At 47.4% G+C, this 17500-nt stretch overlaps 1 protein-coding gene across 3 annotated transcripts in view; it reads right to left on the bottom strand.

The window, feature by feature from the left end:
* tnr (tenascin R (restrictin, janusin)) overlaps positions 1-17500 on the bottom strand; it is a 59906-nt gene that overhangs the window by 17406 nt on the left and 25000 nt on the right. For all 3 annotated transcript variants that reach the window (XM_068605407.1, XM_068605424.1, XM_068605416.1), the window contains exons 15-22: positions 17440-17500; positions 15866-15999; positions 15576-15705; positions 13606-13872; positions 9748-9867; positions 9329-9472; positions 5327-5446; positions 3361-3504 (exon numbers count right to left, since the gene is read on the bottom strand). The exon at positions 17440-17500 is cut by the window's right edge and continues 29 nt beyond it. In XM_068605407.1, the coding sequence (XP_068461508.1) occupies positions 3361-3504; positions 5327-5446; positions 9329-9472; positions 9748-9867; positions 13606-13872; positions 15576-15705; positions 15866-15999; positions 17440-17500 (1120 nt within the window). The remainder of the gene's footprint in view (positions 1-3360; positions 3505-5326; positions 5447-9328; positions 9473-9747; positions 9868-13605; positions 13873-15575; positions 15706-15865; positions 16000-17439) is intronic.

The raw sequence follows: 17500 nt of genomic DNA, 5'->3' as shown, positions 1-17500 counted from the left end.
CTCTCTCTCTCTCTCTCTCTCCTTCTCTCTCCTCTCTCTCTCTCTCTCTCTCTCTCTCTCTCTCTCTCTCTCTCTCTCTCTCTCTCTCTCTCTCTCTCTCTCTCTCTCTCTCTCTCCTCTTTGTCCACCAGTTTCTTTCTGACAGGCTGCCACTCCAACGAGAGCCAGAGAACGAGTTCCTCTCTTTGTTCTGGTCTCTGCTTCATGAGCAGGTGAACGGGTGAACAGGTGAACAGGTGAGTAGGTGAACGGGTGAGCAGGTGAACAGGTGAGCAGGTGAACAGGTGAGCAGGTGAGCAGGTGAACAGGTGAACAGGTGAGCAGGTGAGCGGGTGAACGGGTGAACGGGTGAGCAAGGTGAACGGGTGAGCGGGTGAGCAGGTGAACGGGTGAGCGGGTGAATGGGTGAACGGGTGAGCAGGTGAACGGGTGAGCGGGTGAATGGGTGAGCAGGTGAGCAGGTGAGCAGGTGAGCAGGTGAACAGGTGAACAGGTGAGCAGGTGTCTGAGTCGCTGGCAGCTCTGAAGCTCCGTCTTCAGCCGTAGTGTTTGAATAACGGTATTGAGATAAATGGGTTTGGCTTCATCTCTCGGCTCGTTAACACAGAGTGTAAACAAGACGGAAGGAAAAAAACACACACACACACACACACACACACACACACACACACACACACACACACACACACACACACACACACACACACACACACACACAGCAGATGGGAAGGGTAGCATGGCAGCAATTTCTTGTGGGAAGATAAGAGAGAGGGAAATGTTCTCTTCACATTTGAAATATGCCAACGTGAGAAAGATTCTTCCTGAACGATGTCACTCCATATTTGAAGTCTCCTGAATTAAACAAACACTTCTAGATGTAATCTCACAGATGTTATTATGATGTCACTGCGTAGTCGTCAGGAGTCGTGTTAGCATCCAGGGAGACACAGAGGAGTGCTCTGCGTTAGCGCAGCGCTAACAGCTGATGGATGCCATATCAGAATATTTAAATGTAATGCCCATTTTATTGGTATTTTTTAGGTTTAATACAAAAGAGCTGAACGTATTTAGGGAGTACTTAAGTACTAAACTATGTACGATAAGACAAAGATTACAGTAAACAACACACACATTTACTGTAGTACTACAGTTAAAATACTATAAACTGGGCCATTTTGAATACCACAGTATTGTACAGTAAAATAATTACACAAGTTCTTAAAAGTGCATTCCACTGTAAAAGATGCCTGAAGCATCCAGATGTTCCTGTAATAGCTCAGAAGCACGATGCATAACTCAGCAGCACCTCTTCAGACACGTTGCAGCTCAGAGGAACCGACCCGCTGACGCTTCTGCAGGCGCCGCACAGGAAGCCTTACGTTCTGGTTTTACAGCCTGGACGTCAGCTGATGGGGAGCCGAGCTGATCACTCTGGTGGAGGCAACTGAACAACCTCGGCTGAGAGAAGAGGAGCGAGCTTCTGCTGAAGCAACTCCACAAAAGAAACCCAGCGGCTGATTGGCTGCGTCTGGGTCACGTGACCACATGACGGCTTTTCTCTCTTTGTGTTCCCACGAGTGTGAAACGAACTGTTGATATCAAGAATTAACATTTTCATTAAATTAATTTGAGATATATTTAATTACAATCGCGACCAGTAAAAAGTACATCATGCATGTGAAGGCTCGGCACTAACTGGTCCAAAAGCAATTGTTCATATCTACAATTTCTATTTCTGCTAATTCAAAGTGCTTCAGCGACGCTTCACCTCTCTCATTAAAACATGGAGGCATGTTCCTGCACAGTGTTCTGCTCACATCCACCATGGAGGAGCGTGAACACATGGGGTGGTCTCACAGAGGAGCAGAGCAGGAGGTCCAGCAGCAACCCGCCTGCCTCAACAAGACTTGCTGCTTCAAGCTGAAGCAGATCCTGGAGCTGGTGTTCGCTCCGTCAGCTTCCTGCGTCACAGAAACGTCCTGAAGAGTCGAACCGCAACAGAAATGTTTCTGTTCTCTGAAGCAACGTGACGCACGAGCAAAGCATCTGTTTGCAAATTAGAATCTCCCTAAACTGCCAGGAAGAAACGTTTCTGTGTGAGTTACTGCCTGTGCAGCAGTGACTTGTTGGGGACACAAACCTTGCAGAGCTCCATGAAGCGTCTGCAGCCTCTCACGCTGTCACAGTGGCTGCTTCCAGCAGCTCTGCTGCAGCAGGACAGGTAGCTCTGCTCCTCGGGGATATGAACTCCTCTGCTGACTGAAAAGTTTATTTTCTTCTTCTACAAGAACTCGAGAAAGAAGTTTACAGAGCTGCAACTCAGCTAAACTGGAACAATTCCCTCTCAGTCTGCTCTCAGCGGATGAAGGTGAAGATAATTGGAGAGGTCACCTGGAGGTGAAGCAGGCAAAGGTTGAGCATCTCAGCTAATCCTCGTGTCAAAGTCTCCTGCACGGTACGTATCGTAACGCACAGAGATCCACCACGAGAGAGAAACCACCATAACACTGCGTCTCCTGCTGCCTCCTGGAGCTCAGCTGCATCCAGACCACATGAACACTGATGCCAACAGAAAGCTCCCAACATGAGGACAAGCTCCAATCAACTGCTGGAGAACTGCAACTGACGAGACTACAGACATGAAGCTATTGTATATTATATTATGTTATAATGTCCGTCCTTCATGAGCCTCCTTCCAGCCGGTTGTGTGAGGCAGAAGAAGACAGCACAGTGGTTCATATCATCACAAGCTGCTGACTGTCCATGAGAACAAAGAGCATCCAGCCAGTGAACTGTAGATTATGTCTCAACGCTGTGCTGTCAGAGATGAGCAACGTAACAGCGTACAGGCTCGTACGTGTAATCTCACTCGGTCGCTTCCATCAGCGGCAACGAGCAGCGCTTCTCAAGGTGAGGGAGGATGTAAACTTTATATCCTCACCGACCGGTCCACTTCCTTCAGCTTAAAACACAAAAACAAACCCAAATCAAACCACATCCCTCCAGGGATCAGCTTTATTACTCATTGTTATTCTGCAGCGCGTCAGTTAAATGGATGTTTCTGGAGTGTAGTCATGGTGATGGTGATGAACTGCTGTAGTTTATAATCACTGGTTATAGTTTTCTTTGCATATTAGACTTCATTACCCCCCTGAGAGAAGAGCGCCCGCTGCTTTGGACTCATCCTGATTACTTTGGAAGCCACGACGGGAAGATTTCTACTTCATATATTTTCTTGGCTGAACGCAGCCGACCGAGGAAGCGACGCGAAGCGAGCCAAGAACATTTCCGTCCTACAAAGCGCTCCGGTTGGATCGCGCCCGCGAGGCCACGGCGGCGCTGAAGGGAAGGAGCACATACGTGTCTGCAGGTTGGTGATGACGGTGCCGCTGGTCAGCGGTCCTTTGGTGGCGTAGAGCGCGACGGAGTAGCTGGTGCTGGGCTTCAGGTGGGACAGCTGGTGCTCCTGCTGGTTTCCCTCCACCAGGAACGTGTCAGCTGTCACTGCAAAACACAGCAGGATGAAAGGTTCAGCTCCTGTTCAGCTCATGTTGAACGACACGACGCTGCAGCTGCAGGTCTGAAAGCCCCTTTGTCCACCTGTGGCTTTTCTTTCAGGTGGAGGAATTTCTACACTAATTATGCTTTTGGTAAAATATGTCTCAGGGACGACTCTGCAGAAAAGAATCACACTTTCCATGTCTTTTGCTCTGACATGAGAATACAAGACAAAACACAAAATAAGATCACTTATCTTGTGTCACTGCATACCCAAGAATCAATGTCAGGTGTTTTCATGACTAATAAATCCCTTTAACCAATTTAAAGTGGTTGAATACAAATGACCAGAGTTCCAATACTTCATCTAGTTTCTGATTTAAAGATGAAAATAGATGGTTAACAATATAATTGTGTAACATGAACAAGATTTCACATTTTCTACAAAATACTTTTTTTCCATTACATTAAATGTGTAACCCTCACAGTGCTGCTGCTAAACAAACCATAGGATGTCCATGCTGCACTAATAATCCATAAGATAACGCTTGACTGAAAGGAACCACACGTTTCTGTTGCATGTGGGTGTTCAATAAAAATCTGCTTTGTGAAGCTGACAGTCCCGCATGAAGATGAGATGTATTGACCTTGAGTTAAGACTCTTTACAGTGAGCTGCTTCCTGTGTGTCCAGCATACAGATGCTATCTGCTATCTGCTATCTGCTATCTGCTATCTGCTATCTGCTATCTCTGTGTCTGATGTGGCTGCAGTCCAGTCAGGCGTAGCAGCTGGGAGTGAAACACGTTCCTCTGGGTAACAGCGAGGCCACGTGCAAACCAGAAATATGATTCACTTATGTTCTCCAGCCGGGATTTAAATGTCAGGAGAGAAAATAGCATTTATATATATATATATATATATATATATATATATATATATATATATACATATATACATATATATATATATATATATATATATATATATATATATATATATATATATATATATACACATGTATGCAGAGGCTGATGAGTGCAGAGTGTTGTTTAGAAAGCTTGACTACTTTAAAACTTTTTCTCTCGCTGTGTGTGAAGCATCTTCATCTTCATCTTCATCGAGGCACCAGCTGGAGGCCTGGCAGCCGTCCTCGTGGTTCAGGGTGAGCGTTATAAACAGACTCTGAGGGCCGAGCGGCACAGATTTCTGTTACTTATCTGAAGTCAGGCAGTGGAAACACGGCTTGCATCAGAGATGTATAAAAGCTGCGGAGACGTCGGCGCTCGAGTCAAAGCTGAGCAGTTCATCGGAGCATAATGCACTTCTCTGAAAGCCAAGTGGAGCATTATTGCCTCAAAGCGTCCCAACGAGCGGCTTTAATGATGGAAACCTTGACGGTACCTGACGCAGCGCTGCACCTGAATGACCCAAAACCAACCTGCTCATTATGCTCCGACTCCGATCTCATGAGTGACACTTCAAACTCTCTGAGATTGAAATCCGCTCTTTGTTTAGAGAGCTCTTCTCCACAGCAGGTTAATGAGTACACATCCACATAAACAGAGCCTTTCATGAGCAAGGTTACAAAGATGGAAGACAAACAGGACTCATGCAGACAACACATGCTAAGCTAGCTGCTAGCCGATGCAGGCAGCAGTGCTACCGAGGTGGTTTGAGACAGATAAGCAGCTGCATTTCTAAAGAAGAAGAAGAGGGTGTTGATGAGTTCATCCCGAGCCGTTCATCAGCCTCATCCGGTCCTCTGGTGGTGGTCCAGCTCATGCTTCATCTCAACAGCGCCTCTGGAGGACGAGTCGCACAACTCACCCTGGTTGTGTGTCAGCGTCAGCACGTAGTTGTCCACACTGGAAACAGGCGGGTTCCACCGCAGCAGGGTTCCTTGTGGAGTGATGTTGAGAGCTGTCAGCTCAGCTGGCATGTCCATCGCTAGAAAACAACAACAACAACAACAACATGTTATTGACAGAGTAACACAACAACATGTTATTGACAGAGTAACACAAGAACATGTTATTGACAGAGTGACACAACATGTAACAGCCACTCTGTGTCCAGATAATAAGTTAACTTGAATAAACAGCGATGGAGCGAAGGCGGCGTCACTGCAGGACGTTCACTGAGTAATCATGCTAGTATTGATTAAAACACGTAGAGTTTACCACATAACAAAACTCTTAACTGAGCTAGCTTAACTAGCTCCTCTAGCTTCACTTGCTCCACTAGCTCCACTAGCTCCACTAGCTTCACTAGCTTAACTAGCTCCACTAGCTCCACTAGCTTCACTAGCTCCACTAGCTCCACTAGCTTAACTAGCTTAACTAGCTCCACTAGCTTCACTAGCTTAACTAGCTCCACTAGCTCCACTAGCTTCACTAGCTTAACTAGCTCCACTAGCTCCACTAGCTTCACTAGCTTAACTAGCTCCACTAGCTCCACTAGCTTAACTAGCTTAACTAGCTCCACTAGCTTAACTAGCTCCACTAGCTCCACTAGCTTAACTAGCTTAACTAGCTTAACTAGCTCCACTAGCTCTTAGCGGCTGACTGCTGCTGGATCAGTTAGACATGAAAATATGAAAAGGTTTCTGAAAAACACAATTATTGTGAAAGCATCTCATTCCAGTTATTTTTACCGCTCTCCCGTTAATTTGAACTCAACATATGGAGCTGTGTTCTAGTTGCATAAGCAACGAGATTGTGATGTTTTACACAACGTCTCATTGTTTAATAATTGTAAAGAGACAAACTATGAATAACACCTCCATGTTGCTATTTGAAATGGAAAGCCAGCATTCAGTCCACATCGGAGTGTAATTACAGAAGCCAGCGCTGTGCATGCACACTGATTATAACGACTCTTTTTGCCATTTGGATCTCTGTTTCCTCAACTCTCACACATCAAAGAGAAATTATGCAGGCGACGGCTGTGCAGCGACCAGAGATCCTCCTGAGCCTCGCCTCCTCTCCCTCTTCCTGTCTCATCCTCAGACTGCTGGACATGCCAAAATGGAGTTTGAATTTAATTATACCTTTAACCTCAGTGTTTCAACCCCAATTCCTCCTCAGGCGTGTTATTGCAGCGCTGCAGACTCTCAGAGAACACAGAACACAGGACAGCAGGAGATGCACCGCTCGGCCCGGATGAGGTCATTAACCCTCATCAGAACAGAACAGAACTGAGCTCATTAGCACAACCCGGTGAGCTGCTTCCTTATCTCCACAATAGATGGACAAACCTGATTAAAATCATTACTTTAATTGCAAAAAGGTTTAAGTGAATATAATGGAGGTTTGCCAAGTCAATTAGTTTGGTAATGGAGATGGAGGAGCTGCGGCCAATAAAGAACTAAATAAACAGCTCATCCACTTTCATCAGTCCCAGTGATAATCCAATCATCTCTCTCCATCTCCTGATCGCTCCGGAGAAGCACCGACTGACACGACGACATCTCACTCGCTCTGGATCTGAATCTGGAGTCAAGACTTCAGACCAGAGAGAAGGAAAGAAGCAGCAAGAAGATGCACAGAAGGAGCTGATGGAGGCTCTCCAGCTGATGGAGGCTCTCCAGCTGATGGAGGCTCTCCAGCTGATGGAGGCTCACCAGCTGATGGAGGCTCTCCAGCTGATGGAGGCTCTCCAGCTGATGGAGGCTCACCAGCTGATGGAGGCTCACCAGCTGATGGAGGCTCTCCAGCTGATGGAGGCTCTCCAGCTGATGGAGGCTCACCAGCTGATGGAGGCTCTCCAGCTGATGGAGGCTCTCCTACACCTTCAGAGCCGGTTGGATGCTAAAGCTCACGCTCTTGTCTCTTGCCTTTGTCATGTCACCTTCATCATATGACTGAACATACGTCATGAAATGTTCCAAGAGCTTATTTCCCTTAAGAAGTATAACTTTTATTCCAGCTGGATTAGGACAGTCAGCGACTGCACGATAGTTTATTGACGGACAGACTCATCACTCTGATGCTCTTTGTAAAAACAATTGGTTTCTGACCTTTTAAGTGTTTTCTCTCACTAACAAAGTGCACGAGCATCAGCGTGCTCTGCACGTCCACCAACACTTTACTTTAGCTTGCTCACAAAATAAATATTAGTAGAGTTTAAAAGCCTGCTAACAGCCTTGATTATGACTTTGATTTTATGGGGGACAATTAAGCACAAGAAGATTGTTAAATGTCGCAGATGGTAAAACTGATTTCATGTCTGCTTGCATGATACAGCAGGTTCACTTCGCTCTGTCAATGCTGTGAAAGAACCAAAATGCTCAATCCTCCAGTAACTGTCCTCCAGACAAGACATTCCTTAACAATCGTGATGTGAAAACTACACAACATACAAACAGTCAATGTCAGAGCTCTGGACACTTTCTACATTTGTCTCGGTTTATTTACGGTTCTTAGAAATGATTTTTGAGATTTTGTGGGATAAATCAAAGTGTTCTCTTCATCTTTCTTCTGGATTAAATAATCTCTCCCCAACTTAAATTGTGGTAGAAGTAAACGTTCCTTCTCCTGGTGCTTCTCCATCAAACTTCACATTGTCTACTTGGTGTGGAGCTTCACCTGAGATCAGCACCTGTGAGCAGTAAAACATGGCTCCCTGCTTTCCTCTCACAACAACTGATCCCAGAAGTCAATCGCAGCGTTAAGTCATTACGTTCTTGGCCAGACAAAACCTGGATTACTCTTCCTAATCCCCTGTTCATGTATTGTTGTTGAAGGCAATAAAAAGCCTCGATTGGGCAGAAAAATGTTCTTTACCGTCTCTAACGAGCTGGACTTGAGTTCTCTCTCCTCAGGTTATCACCGGCTCTTTGTTCAAGTAAGCCGAAGATAAAGAACCGAACAGCGAGACACAAGAAGGAGAGAGAGTGATTTGTTCTTCTTCCCTCAGCGGCTGGCTGGTGAATGGTGTCTCATTGGCATGCAAACACACCTCTGCTCCTCTTCTGTCCTCAGCGCTCTGCTTTGTGTCTCACATGAAGACGAGTCTGCAGCGCCGGAGATGAGCTCATCTTTAGCACATGCATCACTCATGATCTACTGCACAGTAAAGACTCACATCCACACACGAAGAAGAGACCGAGCACGATGAGAAGATGAAAGGATGAGAGAAAGGAAGCAGAGAGGAAATGGAAAAGGAAGACGGAGAGATGGAGAAGAGAAGGATAATGAGAGAGAGAGAGAGAGAGAGAGAGAGAGAGAGAGAGAGAGAGAGAGAGAGAGAGAGAGAGAGAGAGAGAGAGAGAGAGAGAGAGAGAGAGAGAGAGGTGTAACAATACAGTCGGGAAAAGGTGAGGCTTAAGTATGAAGAGATGGAGAGAGAGAGAGAGAGAGAGAGAGAGAGAGAGAGAGAGAGAGAGAGAGAGAGACAGAGAGAGAGAGAGAGACAGAGAGAGACAGAGAGAGAGAGAGAGAGACCGAGAGAGAGAGACAGAGAGAGACAGAGAGAGAAAGAGAGAGAGACAGAGAGAGAGAGAGAGAGAGAGAGAGAGAGAGAGAGAGAGAGAGAGAGAGAGAGACCGAGAGAGAGAGACAGAGAGAGACAGAGAGAGAAAGAGAGAGAGACAGAGAGAGAAAGAGAGAGAGAGAGAGAGAGAGAGAGAGAGAGAGAGAGACGTCACGATGACACTTCCTACAGTCTCTGGGTGATGACCAGAACAATGAACCCTTGAAGCGACACCTCTTCTGTCTTTGTGGAAAACAAGTGAAGTAAGACTGAAATGCCGTCAGCAGGATGTTCTGATGTCCAGAACCCGGTGGGCATGAGTTCAGTGTGTTCCTCTGCAGGAGGTGGTGCTGCTACCTGTGAAGACGGAGCTGCTGGCCGCTTTGCTCTCCTGACTCCCTCTGACGGCGCTCAGGCTGATCTGGTACTCCGTCGCAGGGAACAGGCTGGACAAGGTGTAGTTGGTGACGTCGCTGTCGATCACCACGCTGTCCACGCGGCCTGCAGCAGACAGCACAGCTGCTTCACTCCGTCACACACGCCTGCCACAGCACTGCTGTGTGTGCTGCCAGGCTCACTCATTCACCACTCTTTATGCAGTAATTATTCAAAACAGAGTCTTAATTAAGAAGGAAATTACATTGAGTGATAAATATGTTATCAGTTCATTAGAGCAGTGTGTGTAAAGGGCTCCTTGCTGAACATGATCTTCCCTCAGAGACGCTACAACACGTCGTGTTCATTTAGCTGTGAGAGCCGTGCACACCACGCTGTACCTCGGTCCGACTGGTACGACAGCTTGTAGTATTCAAACGGAGCCAGCGGCTTGATCCAAGAGATGGTCAGCAAGTCCTCGGTCACGTCGGACAGCGTCACCTCCTTCGGCGGGTCCATGCCTGCAGGAGAGGAAGAGTGTGAGTGAAGAGACAACGTGTTTCACAACCTTTCCTGATCCCAGAGGGACGACAGCAGCACATCACCAGTTAAACTCTGAAGTGGTCCATTTGTAATCTCCTCTTGGCTCCTTTCGGATCAACAGACCTGTCCTCGCTCATGTGAAGCTCACATTCATGAACAAATTAACGGCACCAAAAGATATTCCAGTGAATATGGGTAGCAGAAGAAGACAAAGAGCTGCATTAGCATGGAGAAGGAGCCAGGCTACTCAGAGGAGATGTGCTCCACGCGTCCCCTGAGACCATTGAGCTGCCTGGGAAAAGGTTAAGGCAAAACAATGTGAGCAAACAATTAAACCGGTGACAGGTCCTTAGCTGTGAGGGAAAGAAATAATGGGATGAAGAAAGTTAGAGAAAGAAAAGGACAATGAAGCGTGGACGAGATTAAAAGCTCACTTCCATGTCTCGGTGGAGAGAACACAGCGCTTGTAAACCAAGTGCTCCTCCTGGAAAAGAGAAACGGCTCTTATTCAGGAGCAGAGGCCATTTAGAACCTCTTTCCATATGACCTGTATGACATGCAACTGCATGCATGCATGTGTTCTGCTGACGCATGCGCAGCTCACTGATCATGTTTCCCTTGAACAGAATAAAAGGTTGTACATGTGTATTGTTTGCTGAATGGAAACAGTTCCCATAATAGTTCTGTTGGAGATAATCTGCTATCGACCGGCTGCCTCTGGATGAACACAATTCAATTTACACTGTAAGCTAATGGATGAACGGCCCTGGAGCCGAGCAGCATTAGCACCTTGAACTGACCACGCGGCTCAGAGACTATGACGTCTGCTAAATATGAACCGCTGACAACTCCACATGCAGGAAGTGTGACACTAAAAGCATCCGTGATGACACAAAGAGACGAGCGCAGCCTCGCCGGCTTCAGACAACAAGATGAAAGCACCAGCATCTGAAGACAGGTGCAGCAAGCAGGTACACCTCCCATAAGCCACCTTCACCCTCACAGCCTGCTCATCAGCATGAGAGGGTGAACGTACAGAGAGCTGGAAGCTGCTCATCAGCATGAGAGGGTGAACGTACAGAGAGCTGGAAGCTGCTCATCAGCATGAGAGGGTGAACGTACAGAGAGCTGGAAGCTGCTCATCAGCATGAGAGGGTGAACGTACAGAGAGCTGGAAGCTGCTCATCAGCATGAGAGGGTGAAGGTACAGAGAGCTGGAAGCTGCGTGAGGAGATGACAGGGTGAGGAGATGACAGGGTGAGGAGATGACAGGGTGAGGAGATGACAGGGTGATGAGATGACAGGATGAGGAGATGACAGGGTGAGGAGATGACAGGGTGAGGAGATGACAGCGTGAGGAGATGACAGGGTGAGGAGATGACAGGGTGAGGAGATGACAGCGTGAGGAGATGACAGGGTGAGGAGATGACAGGGTGAGGAGATGACAGCGTGAGGAGATGACAGGGTGAGGAGATGACAGGATGATGAGATGACAGGGTGAGGAGATGACAGGGTGAGGAGATGACAGGGTGAGGAGATGACAGGGTGAGGAGATGACAGCGTGAGGAGATGACAGGGTGAGGAGATGACAGGGTGAGGAGATGACAGCGTGAGGAGATGACAGGGTGAGGAGATGACAGGGTGAGGAGATGACAGGGTGAGGAGATGACAGGGTGAGGAGATGACAGCGTGAGGAGATGACAGGGTGAGGAGATGACAGGATGATGAGATGACAGGGTGAGGAGATGACAAGGTGAGGAGATGACAGGGTGAGGAGATGACAGCGTGAGGAGATGACAGGGTGAGGAGATGACAGGGTGAGGAGATGACAGGGTGAGGAGATGACAGGGTGAGGAGATGACAGGGTGAGGAGATGACAGGGTGAGGAGATGACAGGGTGAGGAGATGACAGCGTGAGGAGATGACAGCGTGAGGAGATGACAGCGTGATGAGATGACAGGGTGAGGAGATGACAGGGTGAGGAGATGACAGGGTGAGGAGATGACAGCGTGAGGAGATGACAGCGTGAGGAGATGACAGCGTGAGGAGATGACAGGGTGAGGAGATGACAGCGTGATGAGATGACAGGGTGAGGAGATGACAGGGTGAGGAGATGACAGGGTGAGGAGATGACAGAGTGAGGAGATGACAGGGTGAGGAGATGACAGGGTGAGGAGATGACAGCGTGAGGAGATGACAGGGTGAGGAGATGACAGGGTGAGGAGATGACAGCGTGAGGAGATGACAGCGTGATGAGATGACAGGGTGAGGAGATGACAGGGTGAGGAGATGACAGCGTGAGGAGATGACAGGGTGAGGAGATGACAGGGTGAGGAGATGACAGCGTGATGAGATGACAGGGTGAGGAGATGACAGGGTGAGGAGATGACAGAGTGAGGAGATGACAGGGTGAGGAGATGACAGGGTGAGGAGATGACAGCGTGAGGAGATGACAGGGTGAGGAGATGACAGGGTGAGGAGATGACAGGGTGAGGAGATGACAGGGTGAGGAGATGACAGAGTGAGGAGATGACAGGGTGAGGAGATGACAGGGTGAGGAGATGACAGGGTGAGGAGATGACAGCTGCGTGAGTCTCTGGCGCGATGCAGAGTTATTATCTTTCTCGTTCACGGCTCACTTTTCTCTCTTCTCTGCGTTTTTCTTCTCTTTGTTTCTCTTTTGGTGATTTTTCTTTTTCTCCTGATTTTGCCCACTGTCTGATTCTCAGGATCCTCGTCTCATTTATTCTCTTCCCGATGTGATTAGCACCCTCAGAGTCAAAAGAGAAAAAGAGCCGGTAATATTGTATAATACGTTAACAAAGAGAGAGAAAGGTATGAAGGATCTCTGCGGCCCAGTTGGAGGATAACATTTTAATCAAAAGGCATGGAGAAAACCAGAGCGTGTGAACGAACAAGAGGAGATGGAATAAAGCCTAAAAGGAAACAAATCCATTAAAATGGAAAGACAGAAAATGGTACAAAGCATAAGAGTTCTTCTATTGCAGTAACAATACCAGCTCGGCCCACACGGTGCACCTTTCCTCCCTCTCTTTATCCTCCTCCCTCGTCTTTGTCTGCATTACAACATTTCAAAAAACCCCATGTTATGATTGCAAATGAGACGACCTCAGTCATCGGATCCCACAGGAGGATAAAACGTGTGGTGCTGTGAGTCTGTGAGTCTGTGAGTCTGTAAGTCTGTGAGTCTGTGAGTCTGTAAGTCTGTGAGTCTGTAAGTCTGTGAGTCTGTAAGTCTGTAAGTCTGTGAGTCTGTGAGTCTGTAAGTCTGTGAGTCTGTGAGTCTGTGAGTCTGTGAGTCTGTAAGTCTGTAAGTCTGTGAGTCTGTGAGTCTGTAAGTCTGTAAGTCTGTAAGTCTGTGAGTCTGTAAGTCTGTGAGTCTGTAAGTCTGTAAGTCTGTGAGTCTGTGAGTCTGTAAGTCTGTGAGTCTGTGAGTCTGTAAGTGGTGAGGAACCAGGAGACGAGCCTCCAGCTCTCTCCTCACTAACTCATTCTGCTTTGTGCGAATCACACATGCTAAAACAAACACATATTTAATTTTAAATCACTCTGTTTCCCTTTAAGATATTAAGTCAATGCAGGTTTCCACAGCTCCTACAGCAGATCTAACAAACACAACCATGAACCTGTGTTGTGCTTTTCCTGCTGACGGACCCTCGAGTGTGTCTTCCCTGAAGGCTCGTGGAGCAGCTCACCTGTCGTGAGCGATGCCGTGATGGGCTCCGAGGTGGCGTCTCCCTGTATGGTGATCAGACTGACGGCGTACCGGGTGGACGGCAGCAGACCCTGGACCAGCGACCGCGTCTTGAAGCCGTCCAGCGTCACCTTGGAGGTGTCCGTCCCGTCCGCCGAGCTGTAGCTCAGGATGAAGAGGTCGGCGGGCGGCGCCGGGGCGCTCCACGCCACCGCCACCGAGTCTGAAGTCACCTCTGACAAGTAGAGGTGGGTCACGGGTCTGATTCCTGAAGGGACGGGGTCAAAGGTCACCGCAGAGGTTTCAAGGACGGGTAGAAAGACGGCCACGAGCAAGAAACAGTGGCGGTGAAAAAAAGGAAAAGAAACAACAGCTGCCATCATTATGGAGATGACAGACGAGCAGTGATGGATGGAAGAAGAGATGGTTCATCACAACGTGCAGTAGATTAGCCTCAGGCGTCTTCTTGATGAGGCAGGTGAGAGTCAGAGGCCACGATCATGTGAAGTGATGATTTAATTGAGGAAATAGTGAAATTATCCGGCATGAAGATGAAGATGTGATGATACTTTTCACAGGAAGAAATGATGATGATGATGATGATGATGATGATGATGATGATGATGATGATGAGAGCAGATGCCTTTGTCAAAATCTCTGACCTGGACTGGAGGTGATGTGATGAATACGAAGCAGCTGAAGCCAACAAATGCAACATGGCTTGAGTTTAATTGGCCTGTGAGGACGAACACTGAGGATCAGGAACGGTGACTTCACCTTTTCTGACTCAGCAGATTAAACTGTGGACTGTTATTTGTAATCAATCATCATTTGAAAGCTGCGGGTTATTCAAGTTATCCTCCTCTCTTATTGGTGAAGCCAACATTTCCCTTCAGCAGTCAGAGTCTTTGGCGTGACGCCCGTGGTACAAAGCGAGTCCTTGAAGACGTGGTGTGAATCTACAGGACGCTCCAGACCGGCTTCATGCAGCGAGCGCTGATGACGCCTCGCAGCAGGAGGAGGATCTGTCGACTGTGATGCTCCTGGACTTAAACTCATAATCGATATCCATCAAAGTTCAAGATGACACTTCTCTACCTGTGATGAGGTCACCTGAGCAGACAGATGTTGTCAATACGTTCAAGGGAACAATGGACGAGTCGGTGACGGGTGATTCATTATTTTCCATCTGACTCTCTTCATCTGTCTTTTGATCATTATCTCTTCTCTCCAGATGCTCCGAGATGTGCCGCTTGAAAAAGACCCAGCTCACAAAAGATGATGAAGACGATGATGGTGATGATGGCGGTGAAGCACAGAGATGACGGTGATGATGAGCGAGGTGAAGAACAGAAGGACACACATGTCATCCTGTGAGCTTGTGCCCATCAACCTGACGCTAGCTTTGCTCTACAGAAGTCTGTTAAATCACAAAGAAGCAACAGCTCAGCAGACTATCACACGTTCAGTTGGACACACGAGTCGCACGAGGAAGAGGGAACGTCCGGCTGAGGAAGAGCGAGCCGACCGTAACGAGGGTCTGAGAGAAAGTCGTGTTTAAAGAAAGGAGAGGAACCAGAGACGCAGACGCGTCCGGATGCTGAACAGAGGAGCATCAGGGAACGAGTGTAGCGCTCGTTAGCTGACGGGAATCCTCACCTCGCTAATTGCTTCTTCGATGCCTTTTTAAGGTCTTCCATTTTCTCTGAGTGTGACTTTGCTTACCTGCTACCACACTTTAGTTCATTATGTTCAGCGTTCAGCTTCATTACGGTTAAACGCTGTTCTCCGGCTCTGTGCAGTAACTGATCTGTCACGTCATTATCTGAGCAAAGGAAACACTACGGGGGAATCTATCCGTCTGATAACCGAGTGGATTCATTACACCGAGCCGCACCACGACCTGGATCCTCCAGACAAAGAAAGGGAGACACCAGGTGTCCACCTGCAGGACACCTGAGCGGACTCTACCTGTGAACGCGTCGATGGTCGCCGCGGCGCTCTGCTGCCGTCCTCTTCGAGCCGCCACCGTGATGCTGTACTCGGTCCCGGGCTCGAGGTCGACCAGGGTCGTGGTGGTCACGTCTCTGGGCACATTCAGCTGGGAGGAGGAACAAAGAGAAGGCAAAGTCATTTATATCGTGGTTTTCACAGGTATGAGTCAGAAAGTGCTCCACAGGATCATTAGAACATACAAGAAAGAACAAGAGTTCAATAAAACAGGACAATGAAATAGCTTTATGTTGGCAAAGCAACTTCACCTCGGCAGTGAGGCCGGAGGAGGACGTGTAGGTGAGCTTGTAGTGGTCGATGGGGCCCTGCACCACGCCCCACACCACCGTGATGGTGTTGTCTGTCGAGGCCGTCACGGCCAGATCCATGGGCACGTCCAGGCCTGGAGGAAGGAAACGAGGTTCCAGCATGAGCACATGAACACGGCGGCTTACCAGCAGGTGAGTTAATGAACTATTAATTATTACATCCACTACTCCTCTCAGTGGATATTACCAGTGATCTTTACCGTAACGCTTATGTTTTGTTTCATCCACCACATGTTACATATAAAGTATTCTTCATTTGATCTAAAGAAGCACTTTGCAGTCCTGAAGTCTTTATGTTTAAATAAAACACCTCGACAACACGAGAGACCGATTCAGTTCAGGTCTGTTTCTTCTCTTTTAATAAGTGTTTTCCTGCCTGTGGTTATGCTACCAACACAGCGGCATCTCTGTCCACTACACTTATGATCCCATGTTGTGTTCTGGGATGTTTTCTGGTTGTTGCTCTATTGCCTCGTTCTCTTGTGCTTCATAGTTTTGTCTTCTGCACACAAGAAATAAGAAAAGAAAAGCAGAGTCACATTCAATTCTCCTTTATAAATTAAATTGTGGAGATGGAAACAATATCTCTTCGTGAAATGTCAGAACTGCTCAAACATTGTGCAAAACTTTAGCAATAAGGTTTCTATCATATATCTATATTTATATATAGATATATCATAACCTTTGACGCAGCAACGGCTTTTAAGCCAAATGCAAGAGCTTCTTCCTCTGCTTTAACACACGATCCCTCATTCTGTGTTTAATCTCTCTGGATTAGTTTTGTTCTGGTCTCTTTCCTGCAGCAGTGACCCGACTTGTCCACTAAATCATAAATGATTAATCATCATTCAGTCTTCTACTGCAAAACTCTATGTTTTGGGAGATTTTGTCAAATAGACTTTTTGGGGGAAAAGAAAGATGAAAAGAACTTGAACTAAATCCACTGAAAAGATGTTTTGAGCTTCCAGCAGCTGACAATTAGCAGATATATTATTACATTGTCATATTATTAGAAGCTATTAGAGAATCATGTGATGGCTGTAGAGCATTTTTTAAGTTCACAGAGAGTTTACACACAACAGCGGGATGGAAAGCAAATGGAGGGAAGCAAATGGAGGGACGATTCAGCAAAGTGCAAAATACTTTCAGCCATTAAAATGATTGCAACGGGGGAAGATGTGCTTGAACGTCACGGGAAAGACTGCTGGAGCGCCGCTGACTAACATTTCAAACTGAAGGTTAAATGGGATCTTTTTGTGTCTCTGCAGCAACACAATAAACATTCAAATTGCAGATCAAGTTGCGGAGGTAAAGGGAGCGCCGTTAGCAATGAAACGTATGCACGGCTTTGAAATGCTGAAGCGGGAAGGTCGACCCCAGCTGGGACATGAAACTCCCTCTGCTGGAAATAACATGTTATTTGGACCGCAGCACACGTGCAGTAACACACGAAGCTACCCGCAGGCGAGTTCACTCAGCGAGTCTTCCTCGCAGCAGAGCAGTCGTCCACTCACCCGTCCTGGCGTTCATTGTTGCCGGCGTGCTCTGGTTGCTGCCTTTCATGGCAGAAATGCC

Source organism: Clinocottus analis, unplaced genomic scaffold (assembly GCF_023055335.1).
Source record: "Clinocottus analis isolate CAN_PGR_092001 unplaced genomic scaffold, fCliAna1.0.p SCAF_11, whole genome shotgun sequence".
Classification (NCBI taxonomy): Eukaryota; Metazoa; Chordata; class Actinopteri; order Perciformes; family Cottidae; genus Clinocottus; species Clinocottus analis.
The sequence above is the reverse complement of the archived record's forward strand: the minus strand, read 5'-3'. Positions and strand labels throughout refer to the sequence as shown.